At 41.6% G+C, this 26,024-nt stretch overlaps 1 protein-coding gene across 5 annotated transcripts; it reads left to right on the forward strand.

The window, feature by feature from the left end:
- The first annotated feature begins 915 nt into the window (after positions 1-915).
- Positions 916-23,765, forward strand: fus (FUS RNA binding protein). 5 transcript variants are annotated; one of them, XM_024013517.2, is made up of 15 exons: positions 918-1,080; positions 6,636-6,660; positions 6,979-7,142; positions 7,315-7,480; positions 7,652-7,899; positions 8,021-8,222; positions 12,800-12,834; positions 19,139-19,174; positions 19,469-19,578; positions 19,925-20,054; positions 20,342-20,449; positions 21,292-21,421; positions 21,611-21,714; positions 22,006-22,144; positions 23,404-23,765. In XM_024013517.2, the coding sequence occupies exons 1-15, from the start codon at positions 1,068-1,070 to the stop codon at positions 23,441-23,443; spliced, it is 1,650 nt and encodes a 549-aa protein (XP_023869285.1). In that variant the 5' UTR covers positions 918-1,067; the 3' UTR covers positions 23,444-23,765. The 5 variants fall into 5 exon arrangements, with proteins under 5 accessions (XP_023869287.1, XP_023869285.1, XP_023869284.1 ...); XM_024013516.2 differs by having other exon boundaries at positions 7,655-7,899; positions 20,342-20,467; XM_024013515.2 differs by having other exon boundaries at positions 919-1,080; positions 20,342-20,467.
- Positions 23,766-26,024: the final 2,259 nt, after the last annotated feature.

Genomic DNA, 26,024 nt, shown 5'->3' on the forward strand with positions numbered 1-26,024 from the left:
AAAGGCAAAAAAAGGCCATGGTGGCGAGGTAAATACAATATAGCAAGTAAAACACTGGAATGGTAGATTTGCAGTGGAAGAAATGGTGTCAAACAGCTCATAATATGAAAATTATTACATGAAGAAACTATCCATGTTCTGGTTCAGTGCCAATAGCCTAAATGTTGGTCTTGTTAAACAACAATAACGGTTTAAACTGACAAACACCCACTTAACCAAGATGGTCCTAATGCCAATACCTAAAATGGCAATTAGACTTGACCGACATACTGAAAATCCACCTGAAACATAACATGTGAGAATTTATTTTTATCTGGGTGTGTAAAACTTGTTTGTTTTGACTGAGATAATTTCAAACTCAAATTAAATTTTGACACCCCTCCATTCAGCAATGTGCATGACTCAAGAAAAACACCCTATTACACCCCTGCCTGACCAAAGCCATTTTGTATGTTACCTGGTGGCGGTCTGTGATTGTGTGAAAATTATTTTTCCTTGTTACCAATTCCATAGTATACACAATAGCCTAGAATTTATTTTAATTGTTATACCACATAAGACATTTTATGATTCTGGACCATTTCTAATAAAGGAGAAAATGTGTTTAATATAATTAGTGCTCTATTAAAAGTTGTCTACTTTTGTGGCAACTCAAGTATTTGACACATGGTCTCCTGAGCAGATGGAAATCCTAATTTATTGCTTCATTGATAGATGAGAATTAAATCAGACAAACCTTGGGCTATGGATAAATTTGGCCCTTGATGACGCTTTATAACGTCATGATTGTGTCGTCATCTGACATACGATAGTGCATATTGCTGCATTCATGTGCTAGTCGGAACAAGGAAACTCAGACATTTCCGACTTAACTGGTGGAACGCGGCACGTGTCCAACTGCAACCAGTTAGCAAGTCTGACATTTCCGAATAGCCCATGAACGCGGCATATGACGATTCTCTGCCTTTAGCAGCTAGTGTGACCTGCTGTCTTGAAGAATAGCCCAACGTTAGCTAAATAATCAACATTTGACAAGTTTGAACTCTGACTCGAGGTTTTTAAACGCGATGGCGTCGAATGGTAAGAATACATTGGACTAGACAACCTTATATCTGAAGTGGCCATTAAAAATAAGACATTAGCTAACGTCTGAAAAGAAGCTAGCTTGCTAACTAACGTTAAATAGTATACATTTTTTTTGTATTTTAGCTAGCTAGTCAATGAAACATTTACCATGTTTTTGTAACTGTTGGCAAGTGAATTTGTCAAGTCAAACCAAAGTTAGCGAGCCAAAGCAAAGACGGCTAACGTTAGCTAGTTAGATTCGACAACCACCATTTTGTTTGGCTAGCTGCGAACGTTACAACAACCAACTGAACCAAGCAAGGAGACCGGTTTGTTCTAGCAACTGACCTAGTTTTGTAGAGGTCATCTTATTAGCTTGGTCGCTTAGTTAACATATTCGAAATAGTCGGTGGAATAAGATTACTTTTAGGCAGGGGTGAAAGTAGATGTAATATCTTATCGGTACGGGACACCAAGTGCGCGCACGCTTTTTTGGTGCTTTTTTCATAGAGGTGTAACGTTAATCATTGAATTGCAAGTAGAAGCCAAATTAATTTAATATAGTGCATTCGGAAAGTATTCAGACCCCTTGACATTTTGTTACGCCACAGCGTTTTTCTAAAAATGAATTAAATCGTTTTCCCCCTTTCAATCTACACCCAACACCCCATAATGACAAAGCAAAAACTGGTTTTTAGAAATGATAAAATAAAAATCACTAAGCATTTACGTAAGTATTCAGACCCTTTACTAAGTACTTTATTGAAGCACATTTGGCATCGATTACAGCATCGAGTTCTTGGGTAATGATGCAACAAGCTTGGCACACCTATTTGGGGAGTTTCTCCACTCTTCTCTGCAGATCCTCTCGAGCTGGGTCAGGTTGGATGGGGGAGCGTCGCTTACCTCCCTTTCCAAGGCCCTTCTCCCCAGATTGCTCAGTTTTGCCAGGCGCCACTCTAGGAAGAGTCTTGGTGGCTCCAAACTTCTTCCATTTAAAAATTATGGAGGCCACTGTGTTCTTGGACCTTCAATGCTGCAGAAGTGTTTTGGTACCCTTCCCCAGATCTCTCTTGACAAAAACCTTTCTTGGGCTCTATGGACAATTCCTTTGACCTCATGGCTTGGTTTTTGCTCTGACATGCACTGTCAACTGTGGGACTTTGTATAGACAGGTGTGTGCCTTTCCAAAATCATGTCCAATCAATTCATTTATCACAGGTGGACTCCAATTAAGTTGTAGAAACATCTCAAGGATTATCAATCTAAATAGGATGCACCTGAGCTCAATTTTGTGTTTCATAGCAAAGGGTCTGAATACTAATGTAAATAGGATGTTTCTGTTTTTTTATTTTAATAGATTTGCCCAAATTTCTAAACCAGTTTTCACTATCATTATGGTGTATTGTGTTTAGATTAATGAGGATTCATTTTTTATTTTTTTATCAATTTTAGAATACGCCTGTAACGTAACAAAATGTGGAAAAGGGAAGGGGTCAGAATACTTTCCGAATGCACTGTATATAATGTCTGTATGCCTAGTAGCCTAGCCGTAGTAAATATTTGTCATATCACTTTTAACATAGGTGGCGCGAAGCTATTTTTCACCATAAACATGCACCCTTATAATAAAGCATTCCATGCATCCTCGCGTTTGCAGACTTATGTAAGACAGCCTACTATTACTAATGTGATGATTAGATTGGATAGTCATAATTTAAGCTGAAAAAATATAACTCAATCACTGATCGCAAAAAAGACTGTAAAATGCAGTGCAGGCTTAGGCTATAGGCCTATCAGATACATTTCTTGTTGGCATTTTATAAACGCATTGCATGCAATTCTACTGCACTTTATATGAATGTGGACATTAGTAGAATCTTTTTTTAATACTATAAAAATTATAGGGTAGACTACTCTGCTGACACTGACAAACAGATCAATAAAAATGTTGTCTGATCCATGTAATTGGCATACGAACAGGGAAGACGCATACAATATAACGTCCATCTACCCTGGAGGAGGAAATGCTGTCCAAAAACAAACAAAAGCGGCACTGACCCAATGATAAAGACAGTGAATATGCACACTCACCGGGGAAATGGCCGATGTTCTCCGCTGGTGCCAATAAGATACTAGGCTACTGTTCGCTCAATTAAGTTGAGAATTTTGTTAACGAAAAGACAGATTGGATTATTTTCATTGTACTCTCTTTAAGGCAATAGCCATTTGCTTTCCAAACTGTTTTTCCGCAATTCTTTATTTAAATATTGTGATATGCCTGGATCTCTCAACTCAACTATCATCTAGGCCTATTTGGTATTTGCCTGGCACGCTGCCCAAATTGAGGACCCTTCCGACTGTAGGCTATGCGATCTTTTTTGATTTTTTAAATAAGCTAATGATCCTCGGCGGCCAAATCATGCTTTCTGGTGTAGTAGCCAGTTTTGAATGATTATTGTAGACAGGAATAAGTTACATAGACAAAATCATTTTGGCAATTTAATTAAATTGAATCTGGAGGAAAAAGAAACGCACACCTGTTTAGGCGAGGTGCTGGCTAGCGGAGTAGAGAACACTTGAAAAAGAAAAGGAGAGCCGCCCACTCTAGAAGCTGAGATGCAATAGTGTAATAACTGAGTAACCAACGTTTCGACAGACAAGCTGTCTTCATCAGGGTATAATGACAAACACAATGGGTCACTGGTTTACATAGTGTCAAAGGACACACACAGGTGTCTGTAATCATGGCCAGACATGAATGGAACATATAAAAAACATAAATGGATAGCATACAATCATAGATAAAATGTGGCTACATAGGCCTACAAACATTTACATGATTGCAGACACTTGTGTGTGTCCTTTGATACTATATAAACTAGTGACCCGTAGTGTTTGTCATTATACCCTGATGAAGACAGCTTGTCTGTCGAAACGTTGGTTATTAGGTTATTCAATTATTGCATCTGAAGCTCCTAGTGTGCAGCTCTCCTTTTCTTTTTCAAATTTAATTAAATTTACCTGCAATTTGATGAATGGAAGAAGACACCTACGTGTATTGTAATGACATTCTGAGATTGTCATTAGGCCTACACTTGTAGCCCGAATTGATCCATCCACTGTTGTCTGCACACGTTTCTCGGCAGCTCTTCTCGTGTGTCTCAGCCGCTCCTCTCCGGGTGCGCGTGTCTCGGCTGCTCACTCATCACTCATCTGCCACAAATCTAAGTGTTCCTATTGAAACACAACGCAATTTGGGGAGCGTATACCTCCCAATTTCGTAAACTTTTCATGCGGCTGACATGCAGTAATGTTAAATAATGGTCTAATAGTCTATAGTTTTTTTTGGGCATGTTGTATTAATTGTGATAGGCTCACGTTTTACCGGTACGGCGTATCCCCACTATTTATTTTGCCGGGACGCCATACGGCCTTACTTTCACCCCTGCTTTTAGGGAACAAATAGCTAGCTCATAGGAACATACAGAGAAGGAACTGCAAGATGTGTCATAATAGCTTGGAAGCAATGCTGCGTTCAAAACCACTGGGAACTCTGAAAAATACAAGGTAAAATCATGACATCAGTGCTCTTCAGGTCAGAAAGTTGGAGCTCTAGAAAGAGGCCTGTGATTCGGAGTTGGATGACCGTTGAAATCGATTTTTTCCCAGTCGGAGCTTGTGTTTTTCCGAGTTCCCATTTCTTTTGAACGCACTGAAGTCGGAAGTTTGAGATTTCAGAGTTCCCAGTTGTTTTGAATGTGGCATGAAGCCAAATTTGAAATTGAATACATGGAGCAGGATGGGAAAAATCGTAGTAAAACACAATTTAAATGTATTTTCCAAGTGGCTGTGGTCACCAATGAATACATTAAATAGAGTGCATTCAGAAAGTGTTCAGGCCCCTTCCCCTTTTCCCAATTTTGTTACGTTACAGCCTTATTCTAAAATGTATTCAATTTGTTTTTTTGCTCATCAATCTACATACAATACCCCATAATGACAAAGTGAAAACAGTTTTTTATATTTTGCAAATCTATAAAAAATCTAAAACATACCTTATTTACATAAGTATTCAGACCCTTTGCTATGAGAGTCGAAATTGAGCTCGGGTGCATCTTGTTTCCGTTGATCATCCTTGAGATGTGTCTACAACTTGATTGGAGTCCACCTGTGGTAAATTTAATTGATTGGGCATGATTTGGAAAGGCACTCACCTGTCTATATAAAGTCAATTTTAGAATAAGGCTGTAACATAACAATGTGGAAAAAGTCAAGGCGTCTGAATACTTTGTGTGTGTGTGTGTGTGTGTGATGCAATGCACTGTGTGTGTGATATATATATATATATATCATTTTTGAGAACTCACAATCACCAAAATAAAAGCTAGATTTTTAGGGAGAATCAAAAATTAATTCAGAAGTATTTTTGTCATGGCATGGGGCACCCATTGAGTTTGATATGTTTAAGTCACTCAGATGGCATAAGCCATGGAAAAATGTTTAGAATTGCAGGAAACTCGCTTTAAAACTGCACTTTTTCTATAAGCTCCATGGCAAGATCTGTAGAATTGCAGGAAATTAGATTTTAAAACATAAAAATTTTCATTCGCCTTTTTAGCTATTTAAACAGTAACGTTTTCACTGGCCAACAGGAAGGCCTCTAAAATTTCTGGTCTGTGACAGCACCATTGGCCACACCCATGGCCACTCCCCTGTCACACCCACCAGCTAAGTCCCATTTTGATCCCAAAAACACCCTGGCTGCATATGAAATGCTGTGATTAGCCCGGACTCTATCCACCTCATTCTCCTTCACCCTCGTCGGGCAATCCAAAGACGTCGCTTCGTGCTTCCCACCACATTTGCAACATTTCACATTCTCCTCACTTCTACAACACATTAGATTATCTCCTCCACAACATGGACATCTCGGTTTTTACCCTCCTGCAGACACTTTCCACACGCCCAAAAGCTGTACAGTGATTACACTGCATCACTCTTGGGAGAAACGCTTTTACATGAGAATTCACATATCCGAATCCAGAGGACATAAAACAATATAGAGGTTAGATGGATATCTATTTTGAGACATAACGTAGTATTTTTGTAATACAGTTTTTAAGATTTCTCAGAAAAACATGCATATGTGTGAAATGTCAATTGAACACTGCTTGTACGGCAAGCCTTTTATTTTCAAAGCCTTTTACATTTAATTCAGTTCGTGTCGTGCTTATTTAGCTTTTTATGACCCGCAAAAACAACTTTGCAGACGACCACCACAACTTGTAAAATCCTCAAGTTACTGCGGGAGAAGCAGCCCTGCTCTCTCAATTATGCATTAGGTTACGAAATCTAAATGTTTTCATATAATGTTAATGATATGTTAGAGACCCCACTGAACGATTCAGAACATGAAGAATCATATTTGTCTTGGTAAAATGTTTTTTTTTAAATTACATTTAAGGGAAATTTCATCACCAAAGTGTGTTTTCACCCACTAGGCAGAGTGGGTGGACACGCTACTATTAGGCTACCTCTACTGATCACATCCCTTTCTTGTTCCTCAGATTACCCTCCAACTGCAGCCCAGGGGTGAGTCAAAATATGTGTATAGTATCCTCTCATTAGTGGTAGTTAACTTTATCCCGGATTGCTAAACCCAGAGCCAACTAAAGTTAAATGCATGGCTCTAGCTAAGCCCAGCCTACATTCTTTTCTGCAAGCTTAATCAATTTACGAACACTACATCAATGGAAAGGTGTTTTCTGTATGTATGTGAAGTCCTATATAGGTTGTTTCTCACGGAAACTACTTGTCACACCAATTTTGAAGTGACCCATTTCTTATATTGAGATTAGATTTTATGTGCATGTCGCCACTCCATATAATATCTGTGTTCGCTGCTTTCAGATATGGGTCCTATGGTGGTGGCCAGGCCAGCCTGGTTGGCTACAGTCAGTCGTCCACCCAGCAGGGCTACGGCAGCAGTGGCGGCTACAACCAGAGCTCTGAGGGAAACTCTGCCTCCTACGGCCAGGGAGGCTCCTGCTCTAACTACGGCCAGTCGCAGTCAGGTACGTGACCAACTGCACCATAAAAAAATCTTCATTTTATCTGGTGATGGAGCTATTTATAGACATTTTTATTTTTTTTTGCTTTCAAAATTGGTGCTTGGTAGCTTAAGTCTGCAGATGCATATCCACCTCACGTCCCCTCTCTCTCTCCCTTGCTGTTACCTTCCTTCAGGAGGATATGGTTCTCAGCCTCCATCCCAGGGCAGTCAGCCCTACAGCTCTGGGGGCTACAACAACAACAGTGGTAGTAGTCAGCCACCACAGAGCGGCTACAACCAGCAGTCGTCCTACTCTGGATATGGACAACAGCAGTCTGCTGCTGCACAGTCTTCTACCAGGTGAGAGACTATGGAAGACTGTGTTTGTGAAGTTCTGCATTGTGGGATGAGCATACAAAATGTGTTGATAAACATTGACATTTTGATGCTTATGCATATCCTTAGTGTTCCTAAACGTGAAAGCAGCTGGGCTTAAAATAACGTTGTTCCTTTTTTCTCCCTTTTCCACAGTAGCTATGGCAACAACTCCCAGCCCTCTAGCTACGGGCAGCAGCAGCCGCAGAGTGGAGGCGGGGGCAGCTACGGGAGCCAGAGCGGAAGCGGCTATGGGGGCAGTGGCGTTGGACAGAGTGGGGCTTATGGGGGCAGCGGGGGGCAGCAGCAGACCGGGGGGGCTCCCTACAGCCAGGCCCCCAGCTACAGCTCACCCCCACCCCAAAGCTACGGCCAGCAGACCAAGTACAGTCAGGGGGGTGGAGGTAAGGATCCCCCTCTGATATTAGAGGTCCAGTTGACGTTCATTGAAATGCACCCACCCTTCTGTTTTTGAGCACCCACCCGGAATCTCAACCTCAATTTCCTCCATCTACTACTCCACAGGATACAGAGGCAACTCTCCACCAATGGGAGGAGGGGGTGGAGGAGGGGGTGGAGGTGGAGGAGGGTATGGTGGCTCGGACGGAGGCTACGGAGATAGTGGAGGGCGAGGCCGCGGAGAAAGGGGAGGCGGCTTTAGGGGTCGCGGGGATGGTGACCGAGGATTTGACCGAGGTGGTGGACAAAGAGGCACAGGCGGCATGGGGTAAGTACTCAATAGCTCCGCTCCTCAACACACTCACACACACACTCACACACCCACCTCAGTATTCACTTAGACTTCTTGCATCAGTCCCCCATAACATTTATCTGGACTCACCACATAACAAAAGGACACATACACACTCAACTTGTATCTATGTTTGGATACATCTACACATCAATCAGGTAAACACATGTGTAGTGTAGTTGATACTCAATCCAAAGTGTCTGTGTTTGGGCTATTACAAGATAGGGAAGGGCATGGTTATTTGAATATCAGAACAGACATTAGTATTCCATTACTTGGGAGAGTATTAGGACTGTCCCCGACTAAAAACAAATCTTGGTCGATCGAAAGTCGTCTGTTCTTTCGACCAACATGTTTTTTTCCATAAATAGACACACCTTTATATGTTTTAATAAAAATCAAGTAAACTCATTGAGCTTATGGTTTGATGAAATAAGACAAATGCCTCGAGGGCGCCAGAGATCTAGATAACCGGAAGAGAGAAACTTAACCTGAACCAACCTTCTCCTCCCTTCTCCTGCTGGCTTTCAGATTCTGCCATTACGCTCCTGAAGTTGCCTGTAATAGGCTACACGAGGAGTCTGCAACCTTTCTCATGTGGGATGACAATTTATCTGACCATTTCTACCGATCTGCGTGCCAGTTAGGGTTTTCATATGCACATTTTCATGAAACAGTTTCATTTAATTTATAATAATGTCTTCGTGTCTCAAAATCATTTTCATATGGTTAATCAAAATTCTATACAAATCTAAATGAAATGATACAAACCTAAAAAGTAACTTCTATTGTCAACTATGTAAAAATAGCCTACATAAAGCCAACTAATAAAAACATTGCAGCCTGCAGGTAGAAAATATACAGATTTTTTTTTAAACAACAACAATCCTATAAATCACATTGGCTACACATGGCCTGTCTGCAATGAACTTGAAACATTGTATCAACTATTAACTTGGGTCAGGCCCGAAGCCTGCCCTTGCGAATTTGCAACCTTGTATAAAATATTCTGGGCGCTCAGTTTCCCTCACCAGTGAGCTCGGGACAGACACAGCTGGAGGCTATTTGCGCAAGGGATAAGAAGCACTGGTTGACTTGGGCAGGAACTCTACCGGAGCGGAGTATGGGCACCTCAAGTTTTCTACTGTATGAGCTCCTGTTCCCCTTATAAAATATTAGCTTAAAGGTATTGTGGAGCTCCTGCACCTAAATATAAACGGTACCAGCACCCAAAATGAATACCGGAACCTATTTCAGTCCAAGTCAAGCACTGATAAGAAGTAATCAGGTAGGCCTATTTTATGACGTTTCCACTGGATCAGAGCATGACATTTTCCCATTTCACTCTGAGTGCTTATTGAAAAAGAGAGAGCTGGAAAGATTTTTCAAATACATTGAGGAACTATTGTCATTCTCAATGGATGTAAAAACAGACTATGTTGCTGTTTGAGGTGAAGAAAACATTACTTTGAGAAGCTCCACAGGTCATTAGTGGTGGTGTGTTAAGCCAATCAGAAATACTATCAGATTCCCAAATGGGCACATTTATATGCCTACATTTCCTCGCAGGCCAGGTAGCCTATAGGACTACTTCTATGCATGCACGTCTTAACTCAACATTGACAGGAGCTCTCCAAACAAAGCCAATGACTAGATTGACCCGTAAATGGAAGGAAATTAACCAAAACTTGTTTCTCACAAGTGTAGCATAGGTTGTGCACTTTGCAAATAATGTGTTCACTCCGACTGGAATAATAGCCTAATATTGAATGCATTAACAGAAATGATAGGAATTAGCATTAAATATACTATTGATATATGTAATGGGGAATTGATATACACTAACAATCAAATGCAAACAATTCACACAATAAAACAATGAATGTGAAACTGGCAGGAGAGAGCACATTCTGGAGCGAGAAGTGCATCTGGGCACATGGTCAATCTGACATCTGCATTGGCCATGCAGCATTTACGGTGATACGGCCTCAGCAGGAGTCAGGCCATTCATACTTCTTGTGTTTCGTGGAGCAGTGCAGAGCTGTTGTCAAGAAAGTGAGTTTGTGTTTTCTACAGGATGTACCACCTCCACCTACCGTCAACCAATCATGTCAATGCGGAGTTCTACAGAGCACTCCGCATTGTTACAAAATTTGGGAGGCGCGTGGCGATGCGGTGAGGAGCTCGATTTGGCTTCTGCATTCCTCTGGAGGCTCCGCAATTGCGTCACACTCTCCATATGGAGCCTCCGACCACATTTTTGGATCAAGAATAAGTTGGCTTTTAGTCTAGGCCTCCAATGGATTAGTTCACTGAGATGGGCGCGCGCGTGTGCTACTGCTCGACTAAAACTATCTCGGTCGACCAACAGCCTAACGACTAATTGGGTTCAGCCCTAGAGTGTGTGTATTATTACTTCTGTGACATTGCTACATAGCCTATAAGGATAGACCATTACATTCCACATTTTTATTAAAAAAACAGTTTTTACAAGTGCGCCCCATTAAAAAAAGGGAAAAAAGACGCACTGTCAGCCTAAACACATTTCACAAGTGTATCTTGTTGTTATTGTCGGTCAATCAACGCGCTGCTACAGTCAGAGGCTCCATGTGTAGCAAGTGATGTCAGAGATTTCTAATCAATGCAGAATGGAATTAAAATTAGAATTAAGTTCGCCAAATGAGGAGGAGGAGGAGTAGGCTGCAATGATCAACCAACAGGTAGGCTGTTGTTTCTACACACAGCGTGCTTGAGTCGCGCAAGCAAGTCTCCATTAGAAGTGTTTCTTTATAACCTGATTTCAACTATCCGGATATCCCCCCAAAATACTATCACCGGTCTGATTTGTACAGAAACAACTCAGTGGTGAAATGATTGTCTTGGTGACATTGTCGGTTACCTGGAAATCCGAGGGGGACAAGGAAATATGTAATTGTCCACCTGAACTGTAGGAAGCGCTTGTCAATTTGATCAATGAAAAATGGATGCACTGGTGTGCTAGTGCAACTATAATAATGGGAAAACTCAAACTCAGTAGGGGTTGAATAGTTTGGAGTTGTATGTGCAAGCGACCCACGAGACATGACAAAGTAACAGTGTTCTGGCTGGTTATAGGGGTTGTTTACAAAGGAAGGAGTTTTTGAATGTGATGAAGACATCGGTCTTAGGTTCTCCCAATTATTTGGTTATTAAATCATTTACTTCAGTCCCCATGTTCTCCTCGCTGCCTGTTATCTATGGAACCTGAACTGAGTGTCATACTAGCGTTGTGCACATTCACACTGACAAAACTGCCCATGCTCAAACCAAGCAAACGCAATCCATGGCTACAGGGAAATGCTGTGTAAAGTGCACATTTGTGTTTGTGGTTGCTTGTGTGCAAATACAGCATCACCAAAGCCACTGATGAAGTAAGCCAAATCCTACTAGCATTAACTACCTAGCTGTGCAACTGACTCCTAGTAACAGTTGTGTGGTTCTTTTAAAAGCTGAACACTGCTAAACGTCATCCATATTAACTTTAAACATGCTATGTTGCTGAAAAGTTAGCAATAAGCAAGAGATGTAGTCATTATCACATTTCATCAAGAGTTATCTTCTGCTTACATTGGCAGCCGTGTGACTATTTATTTTAGTGAACTATTTGAAGCGTCTCAATGGCAAACCTTTGTGTGCACACTGACACTGTCCACACACAAACACACCACATGACCTTGCCATCCTCCCACTCCACCCTCCTCTTCACCTTTTTATAACGCCACTTTCCCACCCACCCTTTACTGTGTGATATGATGCTTTAATAAATCTCTGAATCTCCTCCTAGGCTCTCACCTCTCCATGGTGGGCTTCTGTTTTTCATTTTGTTTTTTTCTCTTGAGGAAAGGGGGAATGGTAGAAAGAAGGAAGGACAGGCAGGAGAAATTCACTGAGAGGACTATAGGCAGGGGTTAAAGAATAAGAGTTGCAAGTGCAACATGGACGCACTGACTGATCAGTTAGAAAGGATGTCAAAGACCTACCTAGGAAGTGTGTTCTTAAGACAATGTCAAAGTCTCAAGACGGTCACCTATATAGAAAATATCAAGGAAGGTTTCATGAAACTCCTATCTGTAGGTGCTTAATTTATGTTTACTTGGATTCCGCAGCTGTTCTTGCAGTGTTATAAAACAGTGTACAGCACGACACAGCAGTTCCAGGAAACAAGAACATTTGGTCTGAGTTGGTTTCAGAGATCAATGCAAAAGGAGTGTTAAATTATCTCTTGTACAAAGCAAGGAGAAGTGACTGTGGACAATTTTGATCTTCGGATTAAAACCCACTTGCAAACAAGATGCAAAGGTCTTCAAAACTGACCTCCGACTCCTCAGTTGTATAGGAGAAGGGACAAATCCTAGGGTGGTTCCAAAGAAGAGATAGGGGGTGAAAAAAGTAAGAGAGAAGTGAAAAGAGAGTAAAGGGGATGGGGTTAAAAGGGGGTGGAAACCCCCCCTAGAGAGAGATTTGGCTCCGTCCACACCAGCCTTCAATGCGTCTCGCCTTTCTCTCCTCATCAGAATGGGCGATCGTGGAGGATTCAATAAGTTTGGTGGTAAGTGACAAAACTCTTTTAAATAAGAGATTTGGTGGGTTTAAAGAGTCAAGCTTAAAGGGAGGGGGAAAAACGAGATATAAAAGGTTTAGATTATTGGGCCCAAAAAGGAAACTGGCCCCGGACATTAGAACTATTTATTATGTGATGGTTTTTGAACGTGGGAAGAGGGAATTGATGTCGGAAGAACAACCAATATGGGAAGTATCACACAAAGTTAATCAACAAGGAAAGATTGGTCATGATTTTATCTTAGAAACAAATCTAATATTCAGGAGTTCTGGGTAGAATGGAAAGAAAGCATAGCATATTGAGGTGAAAAAGGGTCATGATAGAAAAGCAAAGCGTAATTAGGATTTAAGGTCTTTATTATTCATTAGATGGGTTGCTTTCAACAGATCTCTTGGTCCTGTTTTGCTCAGTTGACACTAGGATTGTGTGGTTTGATTCCCGCTGGGCTCACACCCATACAATAGACCTAAGCACGTGTGACTAAGGCTGGAGCTACATTGGGGCGGCAAGCGTTCAGCATCACGTCAGCGCTGGAGAGGCGGGATAATTTATCTCGTTGTAATAAATGGAAGCAGCCACACCCCAGGCTGGTCTGCTTGGTCTGATTTGCAAACGTACCCTGGAATTTTTGTGACCTTGCGCCTCTGGGTTTAGAAACGTTGTCTTTCTTTGTTTATGTGATGCTTTTTCACATTAGTTAAATGATACTTAAAAACAACAAATATCCTTTCCTATATGCAACCTCGAGGCATACCCCTTTTCAGCGACGACTCAGCTCATCTTTTGTTATTTAGGGCTTATTGTTATATTTGTCATGACTGGGTACTTGATGATTTCTTTCAAATTTCGATTTTGCATCCATGTGAGCTGATTTTCATTAACTGTATTGCTCTCTGTGAGTGTGTGTATGTAGAACTTTAAGTACTCGGGCAAAATTACGCTGACGCCATGCTTTAATGTAGCTCCAGAGTAAGTCACCTTGGATAAAAATCTGCAATTTGTATTATATCTTAGTTGTCTTGTTTTTTTCTTTATGTAATACATCTGTAACACCTCAATATGCTATGTAGCACGTGATGGATGTACTGTATGTTGTCACCTCAACAGGTAAGAAAAATCTGTGTGTATGTTCCATATCAGAAATTTCACTGTCGTGTTTGGTACTGCGTAGGGTAGTTTACACTGCACTCCAAAATCCTTAGCAGCAGAGGGAGCTGTACAGTAACTTACTTCCATCTCTGTTGATTTGAAGTTACCTTGCTTTAATCTTCTGAATTTAAGCCACTGGGCTCTTAAGATTATTTGAGTTGAGGCGGAAGGTCTTTCTAAGTGTCAAAGTTTTAATGTGCCTACCTGGGTGATTGAATCTGAGCAATGGGTGTTGCCCCCCCCCCCCCCCAAAGGTCAAATAAGGTATTTCTTCTTGCTTGGGAAGATTTTGACAAAAGAGTTGTGCCCAAATAAATGGTCAGTGCTGTTACAGCCGCCACAACGGTGTCAGAAGTGTTGCAGAATTTTTTTTAAACAAATGTATCCTCACAATATTCTATAATATGTGTGATGACATCTAATTGCAGGATGAACACTCTAAGGAAAGCAACTGACGTAGGGTGTTTGGTTATGTTTCTCCCTTTCCTTCTGTAATGCTATGCTCACTGTTGTCTTGTTGGTGTGAGGAATTTGGCTCTCTGCACCTTCTGATTTCTAAATGCTGTCGAAGTGTACTGCCTAGACAGTCCACTTAAAAAATCGTGGGTGGAAGTACTGATGATGGTGTTGGTGGTTTTTTAGTTACCATCTTGGACTTACATGCTGACTACACTGGCGCCATCGTGCTCACATGTTGAATATATCCATCCACACCAGACACGATCATGACATGCAGGTTAAAATATCAAAACCAACTGTGAACCATCTATATTAGTTTTGGGGTAGGTCGAAACATGCATGAAGCATTCATGGACATAGGGTTATTTTATCTGACATGCATATGGTCCTCTCTTTAGCTGGTTCTTTTGTCGAATTTTGACCCAGTCATAGAAAAGTGTGTGTTTCTCTACTCCGACAGTTAATCCACAGACAACAATGGAAACCTTAGTTTTTTGTTATCTTTAATCTGTCCTCGTTTGTCTTCCAAGCGTCCACGTGGGTTTGTATCTTCCTAATATCCAATAAGGGAGGAACTTGCACCACGTGAAGCGTCTTGAATAGAACCAAGTTCTATTTTAGCGCTTGGCTACGCAGACTCGTTCACATGCGAAATGATTGAATAACATGTATGTGTACATTTATTTTGCACTGCTCACGCACGGAATATAGCCAGTGTGGTTTGCATGTTAGTCATTCCTCCTTGGACTATGTATCTAAAGAAAATACTTAACCCTTACTCTGGTTCCGTAACTGCGTTGATCAGAGGGAAGGGAACAGAATGGGAAATATGTATGAGGAAAAAAACTGTTTGCTCCCAGGTAGGTAGTGAAAGGTAGTGGGTAAAACACTAAAGGATTATTGTGGTGTTGCAAGGGTGCACTAATCACCCCTCTCATCTTGTAACTTTTGTGGTCCTCTAAAGAAATGAAGTGTTTGTTTGTTCAGCGTACAAATTGTTATTGTACCAGAGACCTGTTTGTGGCAAACAGTGCTCCAGGGGAAAGTCAATTTTCTCAAACCGGTAAATTAAGTGTTGACGCACGACTAGAAGGAAATAATGACTGCCATGCAGTCATAGTATTGTCATGATGCTTGTGATATGTCAGAGGTGGGATCCATACACTATCAAAGAGTAATGTTAAACTCTTGGTGAGGACTTGTTTCCTGTTGAATGTCCTCCGTTGTTTGTGTTGACGTAGTTAAGCAGAATTTTTGAAATGGCACTAAAGCATGATGATTTCTTGGTCCCCCCCCAAAAAATAGATATAAATATTTATCGCAGTCCACACTTGCCTTATTGTCAAGGTTCTCTCCACACGAGATGAAAACAGAACAATATCACACACAGTGAAATCAACAGACAAGTCAAATCTTTGTTTCAAAAATGTTGTACAGTGAGCAAAGTGGGTTATCTTGGCCACAAAGTAAGAGTACAGCTTCTGAAAGTGGCCACGGTGTGGGTAAAACGATAGCAGCAACAACCGCATGGTAAAAGAGTTGGACCTCTGAGTAAAGAATACTGAACAAAGATATAAACGCAACATGTAAAGTGTTGGTACCCTGTTTCATGAGCTTAAATAAAATATCCCCTACATTTTCCATAAGCACAAAGAGCTTATTTCTCTCATTTTGTGCACATCTTTGTTTACATTGCTGTTTGTGACCGGCCAAGATAATCCATCCACCTGACCGGTGTGGCATATCAAAAAGCTGATTAAACACCATGATCATCACACAGGTGCACCTTGTGCTGGGCCAGTAAAAGGCCACAATGCCACAGCTGTCTCAAGTTGAGGGAGCATGCAATTGGCATGCTGATTGCAGGAATGTCCAGCAGAACTGTTGTGAGAAACTGTAATGTTAATTTCGCTACCATAAGCCACCTCCAACTTAATTTTAGAGAATTTGGCAGTACATCTAACCGGCCTCACAACTGCAGACCACGTGTAACCACGCCAGACCAGGACCTCCACATCTGGCTTCTTCAACTGTGAGATGGTCTGAGATCAGACACCTTCTCAGGGAAGCTCATCTGTATGCTTGTCCTCACCAGGGACTTGACCTGACTGCAGTTCGGTGTCGTAACTGACTTCAGTGGCCAAATGCTCACCTTCAATGGCCACTGGCATACTGGAGAAGTGTGCTCTTCACGGATGAATCCCGGTTTCAACTGTACCGGGCAGATTCCAGACAGTGTATATGGTGTCGTTTGCTGATTTAAACGTTGTGAACTGAGTGCCCCATGGTGGGGTTATGGTATGGGCAGGCATAAACTATGGACAAAAAACACAATTGCATTTTATCGATGGCAATTTGAATGCCCAGAGATATTGTGATGAGATCTTGAAACCCATTGTTGTGCCATTCATTCGCCGCCATCACCTCATGTTTCAGCATGATAATGCACAGCCCCATGTCCCAAGGATCTGTACACAATTCCTGAAAGCTGTAAATGTCCCAGTACTTCCATGGCTTGCATACATGTCACCCATTGAGCAGTTTGGGATGCTCTGGATCTATGTGTACCACAGCGTGTTCCCACCAATATCCAGCAGCTTTGCCAGTGAAGAGGAGTGAGACAACTTTCCACAGCCCACAGTCAACAGCCTGATCAACTCTATGCGAAGGGGATGTGTCGTGCTGCATGAGGCAAATGGTCACACCAGATACTAACTGGTTTTCTGATCCACGCCCCTACAATTTTTGAAAATGTATTTTAAATGTTTATTTTTTATAAATGTACGCTACATGACACCTGCTCATCGAACATCTCATTCCAAAATCATGGGCATTAATATGGAATTGGTCCCCCCCTTTACTGTTAAACAGCCTCCACTCTTCTGGGAAGGCTTTCCACTAGATGTTTGAACATTGCTGCACAAACTTTCTTCCATTCAGTCACGAGCCGTAGTGAGGTAGGGCACTGATGTTGGGCGATTTAGGCCTGGCTCGCAGTTGGCGTTCCAATTCATCCCAAAGGTGTTGGATGGGGTTGAGGTCAGGGCTCTGTGCAGGCCAGTCAAGTTCTTCCACACCAATCTCAACAAACCATTTCTGTATGGACCTCGCTCTGTGCACAGGGACATTGTCATGCTGAAACAGGAAAAGGCCTTCCCCAAACAGTTGCCACAAAGTTGGATGCACAGAATAGTCTAAAATGTCATATGCTGTAGCATTTAAGATTTCCTTCACCCCCACCCCAAACCATTATTCCTCCTCCACCAATCTTTACAGTTGGCACTATGCATTGGGGCCGGTAGCATTCTCCTGGCATCCCCCAGATTTGTCTGTCGGACTGTCAGATGTTGAAGCGGGATTCCTCACTCCAGAGAACACTTTTCCACTGCTCCAGAGTCCAATAGTGGCGAGCTTTACACCATTCCAGCCGATGCTTGGCATTGCACATGGTGATCTTAGGCTTGTGTGTGGCTGCTTGGCCATGGAAACCTATTTCATTAAGATCCCGACGAACAGTTTTTGTGCTTACGTTGCTTCCAGAGGCAATTTAGAACTCTGTAGTGAGTGTTGCAACCAAGGACAGACTTTTTTTATGCGCTTCAGCACTCAATGGTCCCGTTCTGTGAGCTTGTGTGGCCTACCACTCCGCGGCTGAGATGATGTTGCTCCTAGATGTTTCCACGTCACAACAACAGCACTTACAGTTGACCAGGGCAGAAATTAAGCAAGCGTTGTGTCAAGAAGCAGTGCGGCTGGGTTGTGTTTCGGAGGACGCACAGCTCTCAACCTTCACCTCTCCTGAGTCCGTACGGGAGTTGCAGTGAATACAGGACTGTAACTATTAATTTGATACCACGAAATTGGGGAGAAAAAGGAAAAAAACATCAATATTGAGACAGGAGTTGCATTTGTCATGTGAAATCCATAGATTAGGGCCGAATTAATTAATTTAAATTGACTGATTTCCTTATGAACTGTAACTCAGTAAAATCTTTGAAATTGTAGCATGTTGTGTTTTATATTTTTGTTCAGTCTATGTCAGATCAAAGGGTCTGTCTGGTTTTATGTGCAAACTTAGAAATAACATGGAAACTTGAGACAAATGGTGACAAACTGAAAGAATGTGAACGTCCCCAGGCAAACAATCCGTGGCGGTTCCTTGTAAATATCGTCCACTGGGTTCAAAGATCTCTTCGGCCCCTTGTGTTAAATGCATTCATTCCTAGTAATGCTGGTTGGTACATGTGGAATGGATGTATTATCAATAAAAACGGCTGATTAAAAGTGGAATCAAAGGTTTATTTGATAAAGGTGAGAGAAAAAACTGTCAATTGTTTCTGGTTGTAACTCTTCTGATGAAGTGATAGGAAGGTTGTACGACGTACACTATGGGCGTCGTGGGTCATTATTTCACTTCAATAGTGTCTCAAATCTGGAGTCTGGTCTATGGCAAGCATACACTGTAATGGTCCATGCCAGGTATACACTGCACACTACACAAAAGGCATGTAGAACGGTATACCAGTAGGTGTTTTGTGTGAGTGGTTTTGTAGGGATGAGAGAATCAAAAGAATGCATAGTTGTGATTGTGCAGAAGTTGTGGGACTGTAGAATAGTAGTATGTGTGGCACTTTTGTAAGTGTTCACTTACAAAAATTTAAATATGTCCTTTTTCTTCCTGAAGGACCGAGAGACCAGGAACCTGGTGGGCCCAGCTCCAGTAAGTACTGACCTCTGACAGTTGATAGTGCTACAATTTAGAACTGATTATGTTTCTTGCCATCATGTTATTATGTTCATTAATGTGTCACTATACGGTTCTGGAATATCTAGGTCAGCAGCAGTATGCATCTTGCTTTTCTGATCTGCTCCTACCTTTTGTAAATTGTGTATATTAGTTATGTTAAGAAGTATTTGTCTTTTCTGGGATATAGATCAGAACCACCTTACATAATGAATGAATGTAACTGTCACTGTGTATGAACCCTATGCTGGCTTGACAACCTCCCTACAGTGGAAGACCAGGATAACTCTGACAACAACACCATCTTCGTGCAAGGCATGGGAGATGGCTACACCGTTGATTCTGTGGCTGACTTCTTCAAGCAGATCGGCATCATCAAGGTACCGTCCTGCCTACCTTTATTGATTTATTGATTGAACTCTTAACACCTCCCTCCATTGAATTATACCTGACACACCCATCACTGCCCTGACTTTGGTGAATGGGTGGCATCTTTTCCTGAGGCTTTGCTGTAGATTACTAACATGCTATGTTTTGAGTGGTAGGCCATTGTGTTTACCTATGGTATGCTTACATCTAATGCATTTTCCTTCTGTATCTTAATGTAGCTTTTTTTCTCAATCCATCTCTCGTTTTCTATTCTTTCTCCCTCAATTCCCCATACCTCTCCCACTTTCTCTCTGTCAAACTCTCCATCTCTACCTCCCTTTTTTCTCCATCTGTCAGATCAATAAGAAGACTGGTCTGCCCATGATCAACCTGTATACAGACAGAGAGACAGGGAAGCTGAAGGGCGAGGCCACCGTGTCCTTTGACGACCCCCCTTCTGCCAAAGCTGCCATCGACTGGTTTGATGGTGAGGAGATTACCTGTGGAGAAACTGCTCTTTACATTGTTTTGAGGGGGCAGGGGATAAAATGTTTTACTGAAACTTACAACATGAAATAGATAAGTGAAAAAAGCAGCATGGTAGGTCACTGCATTTCTCCATTTGAATCGTTTTCTGTACCTTTAAGTGTAGTCTTTGAGCATTTTGTTTTTCTTATAGGTTTGTTTATTGAAGAAAATGGGTACAGTAAGTGATTCTCACTTGTTTCCCTTCATATTTGTGTTTTGTAAATTCTATTGTTTTCTCCGTTGCAGGGAAGGACTTCAAAGGGAACCCCATCAAGGTGTCCTTTGCGACCCGCAGGGCGGACTTCGGAGTAGGCCGGGGTGGGGCTGGCGGCATGAGAGGAGGACGAGGAGGAGGTGAGGCAGAGTTTGGTGGTGAGTTGGTCATTATAGGGTCGGCTCAATTGGGTTAGTCAATTCCACTTCATACTAGTCCACGTAGGATATGAATTGAGGGTTTTTAATTATTTAATTAGAATTTCAGTTAATTTACTAAAATGATTGAATTGAAAGGGAACTGTTCCAGCAAAACTGCTTGCCCCCACCCCCAATGGAAAGGGGCCAAGTATCTGTATAATGTTGTATAGCCCATGGGAAGGAGGGCATGAGTGAGGGCACAGTATGATTTAGCCCTTAATCAAGACCATTGTACGTCCACTTTAGCCTCGTGAGGGAAATGCTCAAACGTTCCTCAAATATTCTGTCTAAATGCAATTTTGGAAACATTTGAAACTTAACTTTCATATAAGCGAGAAATACTTTTTCAAATTCAAAAGATACACTTACTGTATTCAGTTTAGGAAAGTTGTACCCGGCTGTATTTTGAGAAACGTGATCCAGCTATGAAATATGGAATGGTCCAATGGAAATGCGAGCGCAAGGTAAGAGGATGTGTCGTAGCTGAGGCGGTGTGTGAAAACAGCCGGGTGCAACTTTGCTTAACTGCACAGTAAGTGTATCTTGTGATTTATTTCTTGCTTATATGAAAGTTTCTTTTCAAAGGCTTCCAAAACTGTATCGCTAGTGAGGATTAATAACGTTTCTAAATGTTAAAACCGAGCCTTCGGATTCTAGTTCGTTGACCAAGCTGTGGTCCGGACCTTCAGTTGACAAATCAAGGGCTGGGTATGTCCCCCTCGGGTTCTCGAGAGCTAAGTATGATTGTACCTCTCCTGTATATTCTAACCCTCTCTCTGTAGGGCCGATGGGTCGTGGCGGGTTCGGAGGTGGTAGAGGTGGTGGTGGTGGTGGTGGTGGTCTCTCTGGCGACAACGGTGGCCGTGGCAATGGAGGACAGCAGAGAGCTGGAGACTGGAAGTGTTCCAACCCGTAAGTCAGGGCTGAGGTGTGTGTGGACTAGAAGTGTTCCGACCTGTAAGTCGGGGCTAAGAGGTGCGGGTGGGTGGACTGGAAGTGTTCCAACCCGTAAGTCGGGGCTGAGGTGTGTGTATATTTTGGGGATAAGGATGGGGGTGAGCTGCTGTGTGTGTCTGAGATGATCTGTCTCTTTCCTTTCAGGGTGTGTGGGAACCTGAACTTTTCGTGGAGGAACGAGTGTAACCAGTGCAAGTCCTCCAAACCAGAGGGGGCCGGAGGTAGCATGTCTCCTATGGATGGAGGCGGTAAGGCTGAAACCAACGTTCTGCACTGGCTTTCAGACTTTAGCCAAAGGTTTTAGTCTTTAGGGAGCAGCTTAATGGCTAAAGGAAGTCTTGTGTACAGAGAATTATTTGCTTATTTACTAACAAAGACTAATGGATGAGGTGTAGACTGCCTTTTATACTAGGCCATGTTAGCCAGCCTAGTGGCCAAGGGCACAATTAAACTGGATGCCAGTCGTAGCTCTGTGTTTACTCGTTTTGATGAAATTTACCCCCTTTTTTTGTCTCTAACTCTGTATTTCTTTTTGTCAGGAGGTTTCGGTGGAGACAGAGGGGGTCGTGGGGGTTTTGACCGTGGGGGATTCCGGGGCCGAGGGGGTGACAGAGGTGGGTTCCGAGGCGGACGCGGAGGCGACAGGGGTGGATTCGGACCGGGCAAGATGGATGGAAGGTAAGAAGGTGCATGTGTCCCAACATTGTACATAGACAATGACTTATTCATGTCCACTATATATACAAAAGTATGTGGACACACCTTCAAATGAGTGGATTCGGCTATTTCTGCCACACGCGTTGCTGACAGGTGTATAAAATCGAGCACACAGCCATGCAATCTCCATAGACAAACATTGGCAGTAGAATGGCCTAACAGAAGAGCTCAGTCACTTTCAATGTTGCACCGTCATATGATGCCACCTTTCCATCAAGTCAGTTTGTCAAATTTCTGCGTCGCTAGAGCTGCCCCGGTCAACTGTAACTGCTGTTATTGTGAAGAGGAAACGTCTAGGAGCAACAACGGCTCAGCCACGAAGTGGTTTGCATACAAACACCCTGGTCCACACACACATACAAATACCAGATTCAAACGCATCCGTTTTTTGACTTTTAAATTAATTATGTATACTATTGATTCTTGAAGAATATAACTTAACTGTATAAATGCCTCATGACCTTATTTCAACTGTCGTTCCCCATTAGAACCCAAAATATAAGCTTGTTTTACAATGTTTTGTTTTACTGCATTGTTTTTACGCATCTCACATGCCACATTTTAGAATACCCTACAATTGGACACACTAGTGCACGTGTCAAACTCTTTCCACGGAGTGTCTATAGGTTTTCGCTCCTCTCTTGTACTTGATTGATGAATAAAGGTAACTAATTAGTAAAGAACTCCCCTTAACTGGTTGTCTTGGTCTTAATTGAAAGGAAAAACCAAAAACCCGCAGACTCTAGGCCCTCCATGGAATGAGTTTGACAACGCTGCGCTGGTGTCTTTGTTAAATGACCTCTTCCAAGAAGAATGTATGTTCATTTTATAGTTTTGTTTTTGTGTTTGTTTCCCACCTTGATTGATGTAATTGTCACTAACTCCTTATTGTATCATTTGTATTGCTTGCTGCTTTGTAATGCAGAGTCCGCCTTGCAAAAGAGACCTTGGTCTCAACGGGACTTCTCCTGCTTAAATAAAGGTTAAATAAAGAAATAAAAACAATGTAATTGTAAACTAGCATGGTATAGCCACAAAACATGGTTAAAAATAGAGTGTTGATATTATAGGTCAGTCCTTATATCCATAGCGTTGTCTGTGAATTTGAGTGATTACATTTCTCCAGCCCCATCTTTGATTTTTACCAACACAGTGGTGGGGTGTCCCTTGGTTATTTTTTAAACCCCTTTAACAATGTGACAAATGTCTTTCTGTTGTAGGGGTGAACACAGACAGGACCGCAGAGACAGGCCCTACTAGACCAACGCCACTCCAAGCTGGGACTAGTTCTCCATCCTGCTCCTCCTCTCTTACTTTCCTCTAGGACCCACCGCCCAACTTCCTCCCAAACCCTCCTTTTATACAGTGTTAAAAGTTGTTACTTTGCCCATGTTTCTTGACTGTTTTGACAGACCTGACTATCCCACAAACACTCACACTTCCCATATACCCCACTCCCTCCAAAGTTTGGTCAACTTGATTTTATTTGTTCTTGAAGAGCTCTTTACATTTGCTGTTGCTGTCTTTTGAGTTGTTTTGGAATCTTAATGTTTTGTTTTTAAAATTAAAGTATAAAACCAAATGTTTGGGATTTGAGTGGAGGTTCAGGCATCAAACACTATCTCAGGACTATTTCAAACTTTTGGTTGTGAGTTGATACACAAGATATTACACCACTCAAACATTTCTGTGGTAATTCTGAATGTACCACCATCTCACCTGGGTTGACACTGCAGGGGGAAGAAGCTACCACTCACGGTGTGTCCCAAATTGCATCCTATTTCCTTTATAGTGCACTACCACTGTAGGCCTCTGGTCAAAAGCAGTGCACTTCAAAGGGAATAGGGTGCCATTTGCAACAGATATCCCAGGGGCGGAGCCAGAGGGGTGTCCGGGGTTGCACTGGACACCGCTGACATCTGATTGGCCACCCCAAAATGTAATTCGCTACTGGCAGTTTGATGCTGATTAACATCTAATTTCACATTTTGTTTAAAGAAGCATTTATGTTGACATTCAGCGGCACATTTTTCAAATCTAGGATGAGGAAGAGAGAATATTAACATTGGTTGCAAGATACAGAAGAAGAAGAACAAGAGGAAGAGAGAATATCTCCACAAGCTTTTTGGGGGATTGGCGAAAGCATATTTTAAGTAAGTTAAGGTTTAGCATCAGGTTTAGGTTTCATGAACAACCTTTACGAAAATTGAGTCGCTGTGTAAGTTAACATTAGACCTTTAGCTACATTAACATACAGTTAATCAGATAAGAGAGATCGGTTCCCAATTTAGTCTAACATCTGCTAGTAATGCACGCATGTGCAGTGTCGGAAGTTACAGTATACGAATGTTTAGCTATTGTGGGGTAACTAGTGTCGTGGAAATGAGTCAAATATTTCTCAGATACCGGAGCTTGTGAATTCAAATAGACTTTATTACAAAAAGTAACAAAGCCGAGCAATTCCATGGAACAACTATGTAGCCTCCTGCTACAGATACATTTACACAACTATAGCCTTATTTAATTACGATCCCTACAGCAACTGCCGTAAGAATAACTACTGCCTGTAATCTGTCAAGTGTTTCGCCGGCTGTTAGAAATTGGGAACAATATCCATGAGTTGGAAGAATATCCAACCTAACAACTCAAGTCACAAGTCTTTTAAACGTTTACCATGTCTAAAATACCACCACTATCTCTTTTACTCTCACCATAATCTAGGTATGTGTAATGTTCAATTTACTTATAATTTTCCCTATATTTTACACAGCCAGCTGTCCTCCCTCCTATGAGCTGTCTCCTGTAATAATATACATAGTCTCTGGAAATAACACCCCTCTACCACCACAACCTTAATATATGAGCCAGATCCCCAATGCAGTCACATTCCATCTAATCCATAACACACTAGTCACTACTCATAATGTACTTCCACAGTTATAAACATACTAAAACATTCTCAAATCAATTTAGTCAATATACATCAGTACCTACTTTGGAACAAAAATCACTCTTTTGTTACTAAAAACATATTACTTAAACGGGGAAGAAAACGTCCATCCTTTACGTTCTATCCCCATGTTATGCTGGTCTCCATGCTGTCTCCATCTCCATCATTGGGTGTTCTCGTAAAACACAGACCTTATATGCAATTAATTATATATCATCCAGCCATCTCTATCAATACAATTTAACATAAAAATTCGAATGAAATAATAAAACAAAACAAACAAAATACAACCTTTATGTTAATCCAAGCTATCATCCAGTATGTTCTAACAAACTCCCTGTCGAAGGATACTTAGAGATAAGGTTTCCAGAGCTTCCCCAGGCCAAATAAATGTAAACAGTGCCCCCAACCCTCACCATTAAAAAGCAACACTTCTGCTATATCCAAATCACAACTAAAACATTTTGTAAATTCTCCAACCTAAATTCAGAATAACAGTCCTTAGTGCTTACTTTAACTCAAATTCAAACTTCTCAATTTAGCACACATCATCCCTATTAAAATGTACATTTAGAAACAAAACCTTTTAGCAGGGGCGAAAATCTGATATCAACCTTGGAGGGGACAATTACATTACATTTTCTCAAGAGCAATTCCTGAGGGGGACACCAAAAGTAGTGCTGTAACACATAGCATACGTTGTTATATGTTAAATGTATATTGATGAACCATAATTCCTACAACTGGATAATTGATAGGTACAGTAGTTAACTGAAGGGTTTTCCCAACTTGTTCAAATGTTTAAATCATTATAATTCTACTACTAATAATAGTTATAGCAGTGCTCCTTACCAGTCCAGTATGTATGCAGGTATTCGTACTTACAACCAG

The sequence above is a fragment of the Salvelinus sp. IW2-2015 genome, linkage group LG20, assembly GCF_002910315.2.
Source record: "Salvelinus sp. IW2-2015 linkage group LG20, ASM291031v2, whole genome shotgun sequence".
In the NCBI taxonomy this organism is placed as follows: domain Eukaryota; kingdom Metazoa; phylum Chordata; class Actinopteri; order Salmoniformes; family Salmonidae; genus Salvelinus; species Salvelinus sp. IW2-2015.

Excerpts from the sequence above, each read along its gene's own strand:
- fus (XM_024013515.2), top strand. Across the intron at positions 7,143-7,314 it reads CTACGGCCAGTCGCAGTCAG|GAGGATATGGTTCTCAGCCT; the intron begins GTACGTGACCAA and ends ACCTTCCTTCAG. Across the intron at positions 22,145-23,403 it reads CCGGGCAAGATGGATGGAAG|GGGTGAACACAGACAGGACC; the intron begins GTAAGAAGGTGC and ends TTTCTGTTGTAG.